At 36.8% G+C, this 19,450-nt stretch overlaps 2 protein-coding genes across 2 annotated transcripts in view; one reads left to right on the top strand and one right to left on the bottom strand.

Annotated features, from left to right (window-relative positions):
* The first annotated feature begins 3,814 nt into the window (after positions 1 to 3,814).
* On the top strand, positions 3,815 to 11,056 carry LOC106179061 (tripartite motif-containing protein 2-like). Its single transcript, XM_013562565.2, has 2 exons — positions 3,815 to 3,943; positions 8,024 to 11,056. The coding sequence occupies exons 1-2, from the start codon at positions 3,919 to 3,921 to the stop codon at positions 9,931 to 9,933; spliced, it is 1,935 nt and encodes a 644-aa protein (XP_013418019.2). The 5' UTR covers positions 3,815 to 3,918; the 3' UTR covers positions 9,934 to 11,056.
* Positions 11,057 to 13,149: 2,093 nt separating this feature from the next.
* Positions 13,150 to 19,450, bottom strand: part of LOC106167995 (uncharacterized) — a 38,723-nt gene continuing 32,422 nt past the window's right edge. The window contains exons 4-6 of the mRNA XM_087012021.1: positions 14,696 to 14,871; positions 13,840 to 13,903; positions 13,150 to 13,407 (exon numbers count right to left, since the gene is read on the bottom strand). Coding sequence (XP_086868147.1) covers positions 13,379 to 13,407; positions 13,840 to 13,903; positions 14,696 to 14,871 — 269 coding nt within the window. The 3' untranslated portion in view covers positions 13,150 to 13,378. The remainder of the gene's footprint in view (positions 13,408 to 13,839; positions 13,904 to 14,695; positions 14,872 to 19,450) is intronic.

Here is a 19,450-nt window from a genome sequence, read left to right as displayed (position 1 = left end):
GTTCGAAAGCCGTGGTAATATAAAAGTGCCCCTCGGCACCCGTTGACATGTTGAGTGCTTAAATGGGATAACATTTATAAAATAACGATATACATTGTTTTTGAAGGCAATACCCTTATTAGGTCATAGTATCTATGATCTTATGAAAAATGAATCATTTTTAAGGTGAAGAGTAAAAAAAAGATAAATGTTTACAGTAAGTTGCATGACATTGCACTTGACATTTTATCAAAGTGAGTCACTTAACGGGATGCTAAACAATAGAGGAAGTAAAAATACACATTGTTATCAGGAATTGTGCATACTTACGTTAATAAGAAAACGAAAGAAAAGTGTTTTTCTTTGGTGAAAAAAGGATGCCCTTACGCAATGCTAAAGAATAAAGGACATTAAAATGCAAATTGTTATTAGGAATCGTGCATACTTACGTATAACACGAAAGAAAAAAGATGATGACGTCAACCTTGTGAAGATATTTGACGCCTTTGTATCTTATAGTTTACTGGATACGGCCTGGGTTGTTGCTGAGCTGATCCCAAATCTGGAAAATGACGAGCAATTCGATTTTCGTCTTTGTATCCATGAGCGCAATTTACTTCCCGGCAACTCTATTGTACAAAGTGTTGAAGGAGCCATGGACGGCAGTTACAGTGTCATTTTCTGGATTACTCAAAACTTTCTGGAAAGCGAGGTTTGTGATTTTGAACTGAATTTGGCCAAGACTAAGCTCTTTGGAGGGAGCATTCGCTCGGTTATTTTCATATTTGAAGAACGTTTTGATAAAACCCAACTACCGCAGCCAATGGGGATTATGATACGACATTGCCAATGTCTTTACTGGCCAGACCTGCCGCTGCGCAAAAGGGACATTTTCTGGAAAAGACTGAAGCTTGCCTTGTTGGAAAACAGACCAAAAGATAATTGATTGGTTCTTTTGCATGTCAGAACATGGTGCCTTTTCTTTATTTACCTTCGTTCTTTTTTATTTGAAAACTATTGTTATACCAAACTGTTGGTAACTGCTAGCTTGAAAAGAGGTGGTGAGCTTTGTAGTATAGAAAAGACAATTGATTGACTTTCGTTGCTGACGCACTTTATAAAGTGATTGTCACTATTATGCAGTGTACCGGTATTATATTTAAAGTGCACATTATGCCTATCTCTGAACGATTGCGTTGACCCTACGTAACACGTTTTTTGCGTTGTTTTGGGGAGAAAATTACGGGTCAGACAGAGATGCCTTCGTTTGTATGGATAAGAAGCTAAAAATAAGAGTTCAGACATTTTTTCTACAACATAATCGGACAGAAATGAAATATTGTGGTCCATTCTGCGATGGGGGTAATTCATTAACATTATATAGTGTTTAAAACATTACACTGTGCACCGGTAGATGGAGCTACCGACTGCGATAGCAATTAACTGATAATGTATGTGGGAAACGCATCGTAGATGAGGACATATGTTGAGTATTAAACGAACACCACTTGGTCTCGTATTTTAGCCGGGCAGTGACACTCACAACAATCCGCAAGCTAGTAAATGAACCAGTACATTGTATTGTATATGCTTCAAAAAGAGCGCTATAACCTTCTGATAGAAAAGGTGTGTCAAAATTAACCAATAAATAATTACAACGTCTAAATGACTTTGCATTTATTTATACTTATTATACGAATTCTGTAAAGGTTGTTATGCAAATTCTATATTAAACGATGAAATAAAAGTTTTCAGGTTCTGCCTTAAGTGTAATGTAGCTATTAATTTTATAGTGTTTCATTCTGCAAAAGGGTGCTCATAGACAAGTTTCCTGAAATAAAAGAGCTGTCGCCAGAAAATTGGTCTCAATATTTAATCCAAAATTTTTGTTAATGTTGACTAACGGTGAATTGATATGGGATATCGTACCTGTTTTGTAACGGGTGGATAGATAAGTTGATATCGTGTCGGGATGTTATCTTTTTTAAAAAAATCTAAATTGCAAATGAAAGAGTTTCCGGTAGTCATTTATAATATTCAAATATGAAATGGGTTTTGCTTTTGATCTCTCGGAAAACAATGCCAATCTACATATATTAAGACAGTGGGTGTACCGGTGTAACAGGCACCAGTTTTCAAAAAAAAAAAAAAAAAAAAAAAAAAAAACCCTCAGTTCCTCGGATTAGCTGACTAGAATTACCATGGGAGTGCTGTAACACTGCTCCTGATAGGGTGACATGTGCCCATATGACTATGTTACCTTGGTAATTATGTTCTTAGCCAGGGAACCTGGCTTAAGTTCTTTTTTTGGGGAAACCAGGTCGAGGAGTGGTAGTCCTAGGAATGAAAGTCCAGGCCTCCACTTTAGATGTATTGTTACATAGCCGTCGGCGTTGGCGTCCAGTTGGTTGAAATAATTATAAATAGATGAGACGCGACCTTAAGCGATTGAACTCAACAAGTGTGGTGTGGGCAGTGTGAAAGGATTTGTTTTATTACACCAGCATGACGTTTTTACATTGCTTTTATATAAGGACAAGAATTGTTAGCTGCGACTAAAAAGTTACATGGCGGCAAATGACGTATTGGTGTGCAGTGTATATTGTTGTAATGCAAACATTAACTGTAACCTGATAATAATAATAGTAAATCCTGATTTCAAAAAAATGAACCTATATTTTATTATACAAATGCTTTAATGATTATACCAGAAAACCTTTTCTGAAAAATAATTATATCATACGGACACTGTTATTGTCAGAAAAGAAAACATCTGGCAGAGTAATATGATTGAGAATATGGTCTTATTTTATTTTGTTACCGGTACAAGTACTACTGTGTGTATCACCTCTACGTGATCTTCCATTTATTTATATTTTATTGTTTCTTCTTAATTTTAATTATATTGGTATAATGCATTCTTCAAAGACGTTTGCTATAAATTATACGATTGGTAAAATTAGGTTATGCTTTGATTTATACTTTGTTTCCCTAAACTCTAGGAAAATTCATTGGATTATCAGTTTAGTATTTAAAATGAGTACACGATCGGAGTGACGTATTTTTGTGAATAGTTGAACAGTCATAAGGTTGAGATTGTGCATCAACATGCGTTCGAATAAAAATAAACTAATTAAATAAAGATCAAATTAAGTCCAAAATGAAATACTGATTTTAAAAATTTAAATAAAAGATAAATAAAAAACTTTCGGAAATGTTCAGTTTTAACAGTTCGTACATTGAAATTGGATTGGCTATATCTGATGTTCTGGAAGTTAAAATCTAATTTAGCTTATCGCTGTCGTTACCGCCGCCAAGGAGGTTATGTTTTCACCCCTGTTTGTCTTTCTGTCCGTTAGTCATCAACATAACTCAAAAAGTTATGGACTGATTTTGATGTCATTTTCAGGGTAGGTCAGAAATAGGTAACTTAGAATTGATTTATTTTTGTTGGTGATCGGGATCAATAATCAATCAATAATAATAAAAAAAGTAAGTTATGGACGGATTTTGATGAAATTTTCAGGAAGTGTCAGAAGTGGGCCAACGAACAGATGATGAGTTTTTGGTGGTGATCCGGATCAATAATCAATCAATAATAATAATAACTTGCTGCCTTGGCGGAGGCCTGCGCTCTCGGAGTGCTTTTCTAGTTTTATTATTATTATTGACGGGCACGGTGATAATATATAATGTTATTACTACACTATGTTACCACCACATAATGTTGAATATTAATTATGAATAACTCTGATACTGGAACTTGCATTAAACAGCTAAAACGAGGCTCTCAGGGGGAAGGGTATCATTCAGCACTACTCGACCAATCAGATCGGACAAGAGTCACTTGTTTTGTTTACCTTGGAGTTTCCTGTGCGTCATTCTGTAACTAGGTCGAAAGGAAATTAAGCCACACACTCCAGTCGCATACAGTTGTGAATGTCGCCAAGGTCCCATGTGAAAGGTAAAGGGAGTTTATATACCATTTCTAATAAACATAGGTAATGATTTAACTGTTATCTCGCATATGAGATACCAGTATATGTGTAGATTTATGTAATTACGTGTAACAATAGGCACTGCATGGGTGCATGCATTTTAATGGGCACAGCGACGCCGAGGCCGCGCTTACTCAACAACTTTCGTTTTTGGCTTTAAAGGCTTGTGTCTGTTTATATCGCTTTAAGTTGGTTGACCTTTCATCCACCAGCTACACGTATTTCTATCTCACCAGTATAATACATGCTTTCACCGCCCCTGATGCTGAGCATTCGTAGTTGATGGTAAACATTTGATTTCAATAAAAAAGAGAAAAGGTGAAGGGCGTTGATTGATTTCCTACCCCATTTCGAAGGCAAACATGGATATAATACTGGGTATTCAGAACTGAGGGGCCAGAAAAAAGATTGATTTGTTTTATTTGTACATTATTCCACCAATTGAATGCGCTATAAGCATTTCAGCTTCTTTATGTAAGAGCACTGTTTGTGTGTTTATAGTAACAAATGTCCCGTTAGCTATTCAGTATTAGGAAGCCCACTGCAATCTTCTGACAAATAAAATTTTTAGGAAGGCCAGAACCCACTGAAAAATATTTTTCAAGTCTACGTCACCACTTGTCCCTGTCGTCTACTGCACCCATACAGTTAATCTATAGATACTATAAAACTTAAATCCTCATTGAAAAAAGATGCATATAAAGCATGTGTGCATGTGAAACTCGACAAATGCAACCACATTGTTTCAAGTAATATACATTCACTACAATACACCATACACTGTACATAGATCTGTTTAGCAGTGTTTTAATTAATTAAAAATAAGCTAGCGGAAAAATTGTTTCTTCAAGTGGAACTTTACAAACATTAGTTTAGCAATTTAAATCATAAAGAAATTTACCTTTTTTCTGTTCCCACAAAAAACCACCCTAAACTGACTGAATTTTAAACCTTCCTTACTGTCTCTCGTGGCACCATATTCTCCAATACATCCAAGTTATTTTACTAAGTAGAACTCAGTAAGCTAGCGTGGTGTCTGACGTCTCATAAAATGTCCGGAATGTTTATTTTAAACAACTCAATAAATAGCTTGGGATTGTTTTTGCGGTGTCAACGATTTTTAGAAAATGAAAAATTGTTACGTCTTTTGTGGCAGGTCATAAGTTTTATATAAAAACAAAAATTCATGAATGTCTCAATTTTACATCTATGTTAAATTTAACCATGTCTATACATTATGAAAAGAGCCCTTAATTGTAACGCATTTTCCGGTAACGTATGATAATTTTAATTCTTGTATGGCGTTCCAATACATTTTGTAGTAATTCAGAACATTATAAATGACATAAGGATGTTTTTATAAATACTTTTACTGTAACCCAAGCGGGTTAACGTCATGACAATCTTGTTGAGGAAATGCAGTCAGCCTACAAATTCAATCATAGCACAGAATCTGCACTTTTGAGAATTAAAAATGATTTGTTAAGTGGTGTTGACAAACATTCTGCTATGTTATTGGTACTGTTAGATTTGTCCGCTGCGTTTGAAACAGTAGACCATAAAGTTTTATTGACATTTCTAGAGAAGAGTGTAGGGGTTAGAGATAAGGCCTTAGATCTTTTATGATCCTATCTTGTTGGGAGAATGCATCAAGTTAATATAAATGGTGTGCTTTCTGAACCCTCACAGCTTTTATTTGGTGTTCCTCAGGGGAGCGTTCTTGGCCCGCTTAAGGTTTGTGTTTACACGTTACCCCTTGGAGCAATTCTGCGTTATCATAATATAGGTTACCACTTTTATGCCGATGATACCCAGTTGTACACATCTTGTAACATCCATGATCCAGCATTGTCTGTGAACACCACTGTTGATTGCATATCAGACCTCAGAGGTTGGCTCATTTCAAACAAATTGAAGATAAATGATGGAAAAACAGAATTTTTAGTCATTACTCAACCCCACAACAAGGGCCTTGCTCATAACTTGCAACTTAAAATTGGAGCTAGTATGGCACTATCCTCCACCCTTGTAAAAAAATTTAGGAGTACACTTTGATTCTACACTTTCAATGGACAAACAGATCTCTAACATCACAAGGTCTTGTTTATTCAACATTCGGAATATTGGCACCATAAGGAAATATCTGAATCAATCATCTGCTGCTACTGTTATACACTCATTGGTAACTTCCAGGCTGGGCTATTGCAATTCTGTATTATATGGATGTCCAGATGATAAGATCAAAAGTTTACAACGCATCCAGAATATCTCAGCACGGCTTTTAATGCTACAGCCTAGGGATTGTCATATCACTCTAATTTTAAAGCAGCTGCACTGGTTACCAGTTAGGGCCAGAATTTTATTTAAGGTTTTTATTTAAGAACATGTGCAGTTAATTTATTCAAAGTCTTGTGCCAAGCTTTTTTATCTAAGGCAGTTGAAAAGGGCAAATCTGGCCACTGAGGATCTAATAGTTATATATCAATCAATAATTAGATCAGTCCTAGAATATGCATGCCCTGTGTGGGGGCCTGGTCTTACAGCTGAACAATGTGAATGCTTAGAATCTGTTCAAAGGAGAGCGCTTAGAATTATTTACCCATTTTATACTTACAAGGATGCCCTACAGGCTAGTAATCTCACCTCTCTGAGGGAGAGAAGAGTCGTTTTACTTAAGAACTTTTTTTACAAAAATCAAGAATTTTAATAAGCTACACCATCTGTTTAAACAAAAGAACCCAAGAAATCTCAGGGTCAGCAACAAATTTTTAATACCAAAAGTAAAAACGGAGCGTTTTAAATCATCTTTTATAATACACAGTCTTTTAAATTTTATGTAAATTACTGCTTCAAACTGTCTTATAAGTCTTTGGTCCTTTTAGTTTATAATTTTTAGTTAATTTTAAAATACCTTATGATTTTATTATTTAAGACACATTGTAAAACTTCAACCTTTAGGTTGCGATTTTAGTAAATAAATTATTATTATTATTAGGTTTTAGTTTTTACACATGCTGCTTTTTATAACCTAGCTCCACCATACATTACTGATCTAGTAAAACATTATAGCCCTCAAAGATCCCTGAGGTCTGGTGACAAATTTTTACTGAAAGTTCCCAAATCAAAGTTAAAAACATATGGTGACATATCATTTTGTGTAGCTGCACCAGTAGAGTGGAATAAGTTGCCAATTTTCATTAGACGAATAGAATCACAAGAATGTTTTAAAAAGGAATTGAAAACTCACATTTTAAAGACATTTTATTCATGAATTTTTAATTTTACATTAAAGAAACCTTGGATTTTTTACTTTTATTACTGTTCATTACAATTTAGTCTAGTTCTGATTTATATAATATATATCCTAACTATTCTTATTTATAAACTTCTTTGTATTTTATGTTGTACAGTCTATTGAACATTTTATGGATTTTAGACTCGAAATAAATAAATTATTATATTATTATTATTATTATGACTAATACTACGTAACGTATGTTCCTCAGAAAAATTGCCACAAAGTTTCATCTTGCCCACGTACTTGGCACAATAGGTAACAGGAATTTCTGTTGCTGACTGAAAACATATTTTGACATTACTGATACAACATTTGGACGACGAATGGCAAATAGTTAATTTGTTGATTATTTTACTGTCAGTATGGTGTACCCCCTCCCAAACACTCACATACACACCTTTTAAATATTTAGTGAAATGAAAACTTAAGTCGCTCAAAAAATTAACTACTCTAAACAAACGTGTATTCCTTTTTTTGGGTTAGACGATGAATCATTTTATTATTTTATTCAGAGTTCCAGTAGAGTGAACCTTTGATACTAAATTATTCGTGTAGGACCCTAGAATAGCCAAACATAGTTTGTAATCTGTGCACTTAGTATTAAGGATATGCCTGTGATATCAATTGCACCTCTATATTCGGTTATCGTGCATACCGTGATGACGTGCCATGAATGCTTCTTCCATTACCAAATATTTGCCAATGATTCGATGTCTATCATTATATCTTTTTAAGATATTGTTCCAAGGAGCCATGTCTCTGTCCAAGATCCTAACGAAAGATTACCTGACGTGCAGCATATGCCATGGAAATTGCAAAGATCCCAAGGTCCTCGGCTGTTCGCATACGTTTTGCCAGCATTGTCTCCAACAAATTTTGGACACAAATGTCCAAGGTCAGCCTGGCTTCCCTTGTCCTACCTGTAGGCGTCAGTGTGACCTCCCTAGGGGCGGTGTAAGTGATTTACAAACAAATCATCTTCTGGTCAGCATATCACACACAATTGATCAAGTGGAACAAGCCAAAGCTGTCAAGAAGTGCGAGGTATGTTGTCTGAAAAATGTCGGCAATCCACCGACGGCAACGAAACGCTGTTTGGAGTGCCAGGAAAGTATGTGCGGAGATTGTTCTTCAGACCATAAGCTTCACAAGAACAGTCGTGGTCACAAATTGTTTCCTGTCGACAAGATAGACAGTGACGAATATTTGACAGAGCTGCGTGCCCGACAAAATATCCTCTGTGACCACAACAACAAAAACCCCGTAGAAATCTTCTGCCCAGTGTGTGAAAAGTTCGTCTGCGCCACGTGTATGTTTTTGGAACACAAGGATCATGACTGCCTAAGAATCAACACTGCTGCGGACAAACGAAAAGAAAAACTCAAACTCTACGTGAAACCTATCGAGAAGAAAAGTCTACTCTGCAATCAGTTTAAAACCGCTGCCGAAGCCCAGAAAGCGTCCGTAGAAGAGGGAAGAAAGAGGGCAAAGAGTCAAGTTAACAAGCAGTTAGAACTACTTATAAAGATGACCCGTCAGCGTGCTGATGATCTCTTGAAAGAAATAGATGCCAAGTCGAGCGCCATACTAGAAGTTTTAGATGATTTAATTGCAACTGCTACCGCCACCCAAAACCAACTGGACGACGCTGTAGATTTCTCGAGAAAACTCATTCACCATGGAAGCGATATGGATGTCCTGCAAATGGCCTCCTTCTGTGACGAAAGCAGCAAAAGCGTTCAGACGCTCGACATTCCGACCCTACCCGCAGCCATTACCCACCTAAAGTTTATCACCAACGACATGGAGGAGTGCGTTACCAATATCAACAGTTGCCTTGGAGACGTGGTTCCTACTGCGAGTGGAAGACTGGTGACATCATTCAAACTAGAACTGGCCAAGTCTCCAGAAGAGATAATCAGTCACGTGACCACTGATACAAATGGTGACATCCTTATTGGTATTTGGTGTGATGAGGACAAGTCACGGAATAGAATCCACATCTACGATGCCACCTTTGTCCTACAGGGCACAATTCCAAATCCAAGAGCAGCAGAAAAGTATGCCTTTGCCGGGATTGCCATTGATGATGACGGTAACATCGTCACTAGATGTCATTGGTCAAATGAAATCATTGTCTACACCAAGACAGGGAATCACGTGAGAACATTCCACAGTGAGTCACCAGAAGCTATAGCAGTCAACAGCAATGGTCACTACGTAGTGGCCAGTGGCAGTACTCTGACTGTGCACCACAAGGATGGCAAGGTCCTGCAGACGACACCAGACCCAGGGGGTAAATATGTCAAATACATCAACTGTAACGTGAATGATGACATCATCATCACAGATCCAGGAAATGATCAGATCCGTGTATACGATTCCAGTCTCCAGCTAAAGTACAAATATGGCACCCAGGGTGATGGGGACGGCCAGGTGAACAGTCCAGGCGGCACGTGCTGCTTGGATAATGGAGAAATTATTTTAATAGACCTCAACAACCATCGTCTACACTTAGTTTCTCAAGATGGGAAGTTCAAGCGATTTCTTTTATGCGAAGAAAATGGACTTTACTGGCCGAGAGATGTTGCGATAAATCGTCTCGAACAACTGGTCACTGGGGAAAAGACAGGGGAGATTAAAGTCTTCCAATTATGACTGATTATACCAAGCTAACGATGGACTATGAAAATATTACGTTTGTAAAAAACAATGGACATTTCATAACTTACATGTAGTTAGTTAGTAGAGTCGTGTAGCTCAGACGTTACATGCATCAAGAACGTTTTGTTTTAATAAAGTTATTTCAGAATATGAATTGCATATACACGATTGCGCGGGAATTGTTAGCTGTCCATAACTATACAGTTACCTCACAGACTATGAAGTATCAGTGTGCAGCGTATATTGTTATAATGCGAACAATTACTGTAGCTTGGTTAAAAAGGGACGTCCTGACTGAAAAAAAAAAGAAAGTGTTATATCACAGTACAGGAAATTACTGTGTGTCACGTATATTTCATAATACAAATGTGTACTGTTTCCTGGTTATACTGGAAAACCTTAACTGACAACATTATAATGACACTGCTATTCTCAGAAAAGAAACAACTGGCAGAGTAATTAAATTGAGAACATGAGAATGTTTACATTGTTACAGGGACTAGTGCGTGTATCATTTCTCTGTCATCTGCTATTCAGTTTTATATAATTATTGTTTATAATGGTACAATGCATTCTTTAAAGATGTTTCTTAATAAATTATACCGGTGGAAAAATTAGGTTATGCTTTACCTATTGATTGGTTACCGGTATCCCTTGGGTCACTTATCCCTCAGAAAATTATTGGATTATCAGATTTAGTATTGGAGTGACTTATTGACATTTTAAGTTCATTTTAAACATTGCAAGCAAAAGGTTGAGTTTTTGTATAGTTACACGAGTTCGAATAAAATGATAAAAGATATACAATTAAAGAAGCTATGGCATATTTTGATCGGCAAGCAGTCGCAAACCGGTTGCAACAAGGTTGCAGTATGGATTCTGCAACCTCTTACAGACCATCTTAAAGCTATAGGTTAGCAGTCGCACACCCTTTTCCGAGCAATAAATAACCTGTCAGCAACCACTTGGTGATTGAAAACTGGTTGCAGGACTGTAGTGATATATATGTTACAAACTTGTGACGGCAGCTGCTTTCTCATAAATTCCCCTCTCAGAAGACAAAAAAGTTCTAGTAAAATGGTCCCTTTTCGTCTTTAAACCATCGCGAACCGTACTGGTAATGGGCTATCAAAAATATTAAACAAATTTTAAAAAAAGAAAAAAGAAAGATTAAAGGGATAATAACTCTTCGTATGAGGTCTATTTTTCATAATAAAAACATTGTGAATAACTTATAGAAATATAACATATTCTGTTTTACGACAAAAACAGCAGTTATAGCTATTATTCTGATATCTGAGCTTGTCTTCAGCCCACGTGACCTCCATTGATGGCTATACTCTGTTATAATCTCTTAAGAGATTTTAACAAAAAAACCAAACTTTTTAGAAAAAATCCAGGGACTAACTTTGAATGTAAAAATGGATTCATTAACCATTGGTAAGTATGGGAAAATTGTTGTTTACTCCAGGAAAAGAATGGAATATTTTACCCATCAGTCTTAGACAAATTGTGGACCCTGGGCATTTTAAAAAGGAACTAAAAACCCACCTTTTTAAACAATATTATTTTTAAATTCTTTAAAAGAAAAAAAAACACTTCTTAAGAAAAACTGTTCTTAGTCATAGTTTTAAATTTCCCCTTTTTTATCCATTTTATATATCCTTTCATCTTATAACCATTAGCAATATTTTTCTTTAAATTTGAATTTTATAATTTTTGTAAAGTCTACTGAACACATGTTGGATTTTAGACTATAAATAAATATTATTATTATTATTATTATTATTATTATTATTAAATTAATTTTTTGGCCAAAATGAAGAGTTACTATCCCTTTAAGTGTAATGGCAAAAGAGGAAAGAATAGTAAAATACCAATAATATATAGGACACCAAATGCAATGCAGACGGCGATGTTTTAAAGTCAGCACTACTATCACAATCGTTGTGTTTTGTTTACCAGGTAAATTCTGCAAGGTGATGAAAGCTACTACATGTATCAACGTTTCCTTTATTGTTATCTTCCTTTGAAACATAAAAAAACTTAGCAGGCCGAGTCGTATTTGTAAACGGAACTATTTTTTTATTATTATTTACAGTAGAAATAGATTGGGAGAGAGAAAGAGGGAGAGAGCGAGAAGGGAGGGATAGATAGAGAGATTGTGTCAACAACAGAAAATACCCTTATGAGAGAGATCGACAGAGAGAGAGAGAGAGAGAGAGAGAGAGAGAGAGGAAAGAATTTGGTGTAATTACAAAAAGGAAAGAAAAGTAAGATACAAAAAGCATATTTAGGACACCACATGCAATGCAGGCGGCGATGTTTCAATGTTATGCACAACTATCGCAACCGTTGTGTCTTGCAAGAAATTGGGAACTACTATTTCCGTTTCCTCAATTGCCATTTTCCTTTGAAACGCGAAAAGCGTAAAAGCGTAGCACGGTGTGTTGTAAACGACTTTATGATTTACAGTAGAGACAGATACGAGAGAGAGAGTGAGAGAGAGAGAGATTTTGTCATAAACAATGTCTTTTATGGTTTATTTTATTTCAAAGAGAGAGAGAGAGAGGGGGGGAAGAAAGAGAGGGAGATTGTACAAACAAAAAAGGTCCTTATGATTTATTTTGTTTCAGAGAGTGAGAGAGAGAGAGAGAGAGAGATTGTATCAACAACCAAAAATAATTAGGTTTATGAATTATTTTATTTCAAATATCACACTTCGTAAAGAGCATATTTACAAATATGGGAAATGGCACTTGCATTTGCTTGGGTGCTCCAGACACCAGAATCAACGACTACGTGTAGGTTCCGTGCATTAACCGTTTACAAAAACACTGTAAAACTCATACTGAAGAAGGCAACATAATGTAACGTTGAATTTTAACTCAGTGCAATGTGTATTATTTCATTGTTTTTTGAACTTCTAAAATGAAGCCTGGGAATACCGAGAAAGACCGAAGAAGGCCGAGGACGACCGTGGGACCATGCAATGTCCTGTGATTTCATTTCGTATTAAAAAAAAAACAAGTTTAAAAAATAAGTAATTGCGCGTATGTCTCCTTGAAAGCGTCTGCACAATGCTTTCATTTAACATGAATTTTCTTGAGGTTATCTAACGCAAAAAACATGCAAAATAAACAGAAAGTTAATAACGCTTAAGTGCCATAAGACGTCGCTGCCTCTTGTCTGGCGTTTTAAGACACGTCATTTTTGCGGGAAACCTTTTGAAATCTTCACAGACACACTCGGTACATGATCTACAGAGTCAGGCCGGTTGTGTAGTCTTGATGTTAATAAGAACCGAAGTTTTTATTGCATAAAGTCGTTTCTCCTGCCTGGCTCAGTAGGGGGCCTTTCCGTCGCGTTTTAACGTTGCGCAACTCCAACGCCATGCCAGTTCCCAGAATCACAGATGATAGTCAGATATTAGGTTTACTTATTTCGCCGTCAGAATTCTTTTAAACTCTGAAATTTAGAACGTACAATATTAATATTATGTTTACTTCAAATAAGCCATATTTGCATAATTGCAACAGGTGGTCTACCAATACGACACAGAGATCTTTTACAAGTGATATTCTTAGATGACTTTGAAATTAGGCCGCAGCAGTGACGTCAACGGGGACAGGAAAACTAGCAATGAGCTTATTCTTATGTTGGAAAATTATATACATAAGGGATAGTAAGATGAATAGAGAAGACTACCGAAAGAGGATGTGAGTTTCTTCAGACATTTTCTAAGTATTTTCGGTGTTTCTCATAAGATACAGTACACTGTATTCATCACGATATGTTGCTACTGGTAGGGTTTCGTCATCCGGCTTCACACGCTTATTACGAAATATTGACGTTATCTAATTAGATGAAGAATCAAGTGTCTTGTGCAACATTATTTACCTGTAAAATTTACTGTGCCGTCACCGTCAACATCAGCTTCTTGGATCATTTCACGAACCTCCGCCTGGAAAAACAAGAATAATGAGGATAAACTTTCCGCCTGAATTGATCTCTAAGTTACACTGTATATCATTTTAAAAATACATTTGTTTAGGCCAACGTAGAAAGTTTTTCAAAACTATTAAGGCTGTCGTTAATTGATTTTCCAAAATGAAGAATCAGGGCCAAAATACAGTCAGATAATTTAACACCAATTATAATGTCAATGCCAAATCACAACATTCACAACAATTATTGCTTGAAATGCTGTTGAAGTTTTAAGTAGTATTTCCACTCCCGAATTACATAACACGTATTTTACCAACGATATTAAGGACCGTGACTAGAATTTTAATTTGGGATGTTTTAAAAATAAAAGGTGGACTTTTTCTCTAATATGAGAGTTTTTGGACTATTTCAATCTCAGTCTTAGTTCTCTGTATTAAATTAAGTGATGAAGAATCAAATCTTTTATACTTGTCACAGTTTGTTAGCGCAGACGGAATGTTGATTTGAGCCAAAATGACCGCCTCCCCCGGCACCCCTCGACCTGGCTAAAGAGCTGCCATTTTTGCAAAACGTCCTGGTTTTTCCCATCAGATATCTGAACTAAGTATTCTCAGATGCATTTCTATTTTCGCCATTTGTTTACCATTAAACAGATTGCCTATATCGTGAATGGGGCATTTATTACTCTCCGATATCGATTCAAGTGTGCAATCTTAACTGTGCTCTACATTTTCACCATGCTGCTGGCGTTTCAAGGTTGAAAACAGACGCTACAGAAATCGACTTAACTGCAGTATACTTAACTCACCTTTGTTATGACTTCACCTATTTTTGTTAAGACGTCGTAAAGTTCGTCTGCGTCTATGTGCCCGTCACCATTTTGGTCGAAAACGTGAAACACGTCCAACAATTCTTTCTCTGGATCCCTGCTTTTGTTTTTTGACATCATACTTAAAAATTCGTCGAATTCTATCGTTCCGCTTCCTGTGAGAAAAAAAAGATGAAAAGGAAACTTTTAGATGGTTTGTAAAAATGATAGATTTTTAACGATAAATATATGGAAAGCAACCCTTAGCGGATTGTATTTTAACCTAGGCATCTGCACTATACATCCCCCTGCGTCGTTAAGTACAGTCAGAATATTGCACGTCAGTAAACGCCAGCATGATTGTCTTGTGATCGTCTGCAGAATAACATTTCAAACCCAATGATACCGAGTGACGCATTTTGCCGTAATTTAGTTGATCTAACGAAGAATATAAGATATGAAAGCGGAATCTATTTTTGCCTCGCACCTTCAGCCTGCCATTTCATCATACCGGTGAGCTACGCGTTTAGATGCAATAACGTTTAATAAGAAGATGAATATGTAATTATGCTTGGGTAGGTTTATCGTCAGTTAAACTAAAGACAAGAACATCGCTATAATTTCAGTTCTGTATGGTGCGTGGCGCGGTTTCCGAAACGTTTCAACAATGCAAAAATCGTGAAGGTTTTAGATACTGCGTGCGGAAATTCAATAAACAATGCACGGTGCGTGTTTAACTTCGTGTTTGATATTAAATGACTATTTATTTTATCACGATATTGCTTGATACATCATCATTTCGTGGCCGTCAAGCAATAAACACACGCCCATGGTTTTTACAGTCGATTGTATCAGCAAAACAAACTAGATATTGCCTGTAAAAAATCGTCGACATGATTCTTTTGACATAATATTCAACATAACAACTAACCTATCAATTTTTTAGAAATATATTATAATTTTTTAAAAATATATTTTAATAAATGTTTTAATTGGAAAACCGAGAATAAATAACCCCCACCGATAATGCTTCGAGCCACGCACACGTGCACGTTTTCTTTGCCTCAGCATTTTTGCCAGAACATACCTGGTTTAAGGCACTGTCGTTCCCTCCAACACTTAAAACTAAACTGTCCATGTATCGGCATGATTGTCGCCGAGGTCGTCATAACGCACTCCATTTCTCTAGATGTAAGTAATGTCAATGCACTAGTACTTGGTAAATAGCTTGCTTCCACTTGAAGCGCCACAGAGAAAATGTGACAGTGTCTAAAAGCGGTTGAGTCCAATGTGTAGCTTGACAGTAACTGAACGCCTAAGCTGCGACTAAAGTTTTCTGGTTCTGATCAGTGGCAACTGTGATCTGAAGGAGACTGGCTGAGCAGGAGTTTATATACCGTAGGAAGCATGCGCAGAAGGAGGAGATAGCTGTCTGTAAATATTCAGAGAGGCTACCTCGCTGCTTGTGTATTCAGTGGCAAAGACGGAAGACTTGCCTTTAGATTATTGGCTCCGATGCTGTACAATTGACGTAGGCGTCTCGCGAGACTCCTGACAGAACCATGGTTACACGATAATCGACTTGCTCAAATCACTTTCCGTCGTACGCCGCAATACTGCAAATTAATGTCACCAGATAATTTGATTTGGCATCGGAGTCACTGTCATTCATATTCCCGGCCACTGCCATTGGAAAGACCACAAGAACCCTTGTAGGCATAACCCAAATGCTTGCCTCGGGGAAGAAATTTTCCAAGACAATAAGAGCGCTTCATCTTAAAGAAACCTTTAGCAGAGGATCTGATCGGGAATTTTATTGTCTCCTTCCGAGAAGAATCTATCTACGTGAATAACACGTGTGGCCAACACTTGACAAGTATAAACAGAAACCGTAACAATATATGTTCATCTTCTAGAGATACAATTCGTGCCAAGTAAGTCCTGCCAAACAAACTTATTCTTCTTGCTGTTTTGACCTTTGCTGATCCCAATTAACAGATACAGAAATAAACACAGTGATTGTTTGTTAATTATACACACTCAGTTGTTTGTTTATTAAAGATAATTCCATTGTACTCGTGGCTTCGGTCCCCACAAATGCAACCAGTGTGATTAGTATTAAGATTGTCAACAAGACCATCGGGTTTGATTAGAAATCAGATTGAAACTATATGCAGTAGTGCATGTTTATTGCGTCTTCTCATGCCGTTAATTGTAAACAGATCTCTTGGAAGTAAAGAAAAAAGAAAGATGGTACACGTACGTTAATATCATTAATGTAGTCAAATAAGAAAGCCTTCCACCCTCCACTATTTCAACCGTCAATCATAAGGGCAGGAAACACGGGTGTAGGGAGACCCTACCCCGGTCGCAGATTTCTTCTTTCTAGATATATAACCCCCCTCCCTAAAAACTGACGTTCTGCGTACTGCATTATTAGTGCATTACATCGACATATTTTAGACATGTTAAAACAGATTTTTACATGACTGCTTCCCGGTTGCAAAGTTATCCTATTTACTCTACGTATACGTAATGCCGGTGTAACAGGAATGGAAGTCACAGGAATGGAAGTCCAGGCTCCCATATGATAAGTACAGCTAGGTTAGGGTTTGTTGGAGTATTGGGGTTAATATATGGGACGAGTGTCACCTGTACAAAGTAATGGAGAACGGACTACGGTTCCTAGCGGACTTGCATTCCTGTTACACCTTCCGCAGAACGTTAAAAGTCCAAAAAATTTTTCTAGGGGAATAGACACAAAGGGATTTAGGAAAAAAAAAAATGATTAGCTTATGAGGGGTCAAGGTAAAAAGGAATAAAACTATAAAAAGGTGTCACAACTTTCGCCGAATATAGTCTATTGTACTAGTCTAAACGTAATTGATTTTAACGCTACAGATTGCTTCCCGTCTCTGTTGTAAAATGTTCGCTTTCCGCTTTGGCCATCGATTATTTTTCTTGTGTGTTTGAATAGCTGAACATGTATTAAAATGATTGCAATCTTTTGTTGAATTTTGTAAACCAAATCTTTGTATAGGTATACAGTATAAGGGATACTTGTTTCCGTGGTAATGTGCTATGATCAATGCCATTTCAGTTGCTGATATAAAACCATCCAAGACAACAAAATAAATACGTAATATTCCCAAATAAGAAAACGTATAGAGTAACATAAACGCTCCACGGCGGCCAATCTACCGGGAATTTCAGCGACTCTTGCTTCCCTTGGTTTCGGTTGTTGGAAGCGACGGGGCGTCTTTTTCCTTTTCCCTCTGGATAGCGTGCTAGTTTGGCGTGGGTCAATTACCTGAAGACTTTGATCCTGAATATCTTGTGCAACAAAATATTTTTGTTTGTTGAAAAACACTTTAATTTGAAGGGAAACAGGAAACGGGAAATGCGTCACATATATTACATAATTGTCGCTTTTACATTGTGGTGATATTGGTTTTCTCCCAGTTGGTATTAGCCGACATGTGTCCAAGGTGGATAAAATCTCGATTTTTTACGGTGTTTACGTGGATGTGCAACCACGAGGTCTACCTCCTGGTTTCACGACGAGACAGCAAGTAGAAAGAACCGCAGCCAATATTGAACTAACGCGACATTTTCCAGCTTGTAAAAAGATATTACCACAAACATGACATCAAAACTGTTCGTTATTTTTGAATCGAGAACTTACGGGTACTTAGTAAGAGGAGCATGGTCAACAAGCAGTGGCAAGCATTTTTACTTTCTAGCCCAAACAACCATTGAAGACCACTCTCTTGTAGAGACGAAAAAAAAAAACAATCATACCTTGAAACAAAATTGCTCAAAGCCAACAAATCACTGGTTCTATGATGCTAGTTTTGCTCAATTTTCTTCCATTTTCTGCAGAGATAAAGGTTTTCCTGGTTGTTGCGGTTAACCACACCTACATGTGCTATTTGACAACAGGAAAAACTAATGAATAAAATTACAGAAATCAAGCTCCAGAAAACGCGAAACATCCACAAAGAAACAAAATTTTCTTCAAATGCAATTTTCACCATCTTTTTGTGTATGTTAATTATCACGTCTCAGGACCCGACTTCTCATAATAAGAACGTCGGAGTGACCTTGAGGAAACAATCACAACGATTTCATAGTTATTAATTGGGAGATATCTGTAACTGAACCAATTTTTAAAAAACACAAATAACAACCGACCTTGATCAACTTTTAGTCCTATCAGCGCTAGCAAACCACAACAACAAGAAAAGAGCCCAGGAAATAAATGCAAGATTCGGGAACATGATTAGACGACTTGGACTGGATAAAGGTTGATAGGGATAATCCTTAAATTTTACTTCACTTTTAAATTCTGTACAAAAAAGGAGGGGGCGTGGTAAGACTCTAATAATCATGTACACACACAATGTAACAAACTTTAAAGGGATTCAACCACTCCAAGTCAGCCGTAAATTCCGTGATTTTGCTATATTTTGCGTTATTTTGATTTGAAGAATTTGACGTTGGGCGGGAGCAGTAGTACACACACACAGGACACATTATTCATGTCTGTTTACACACGTCTGCATTCCAGTAAACCCACCCAAAATGGTTTTTCATGCCTTTGCTTTGCATTGCAAGACTCTGATAGAGAGAGACACCAGGAGAGAAAATGATAGAGAATTGTTTATCTGCCAGAGAGCAGGTCATTATGATCTAGCTATAAAGCCGTCGCCATGACGCGGTCAGATGAAGTGTTTGGCAAATAATCTTTGTGGT

This window comes from Lingula anatina, chromosome 4 (assembly GCF_051362555.1).
Source record: "Lingula anatina isolate TDL-2025a chromosome 4, LinAna3.0, whole genome shotgun sequence".
In the NCBI taxonomy this organism is placed as follows: domain Eukaryota; kingdom Metazoa; phylum Brachiopoda; class Lingulata; order Lingulida; family Lingulidae; genus Lingula; species Lingula anatina.
This window is presented reverse-complemented; position numbering and strand designations above follow the sequence as displayed.

What these genes read in the sequence shown, in the direction of transcription:
- LOC106179061 (XM_013562565.2), top strand. Translation starts at nt 3,919, where the DNA reads ATGTCGCCAAGGTCCCATGTGAAAG. An exon ending in GCCAAGGTCCCATGTGAAAG is followed by an intron (nt 3,944 to 8,023) that starts GTAAAGGGAGTT and finishes TATTGTTCCAAG; the next exon opens with GAGCCATGTCTCTGTCCAAG.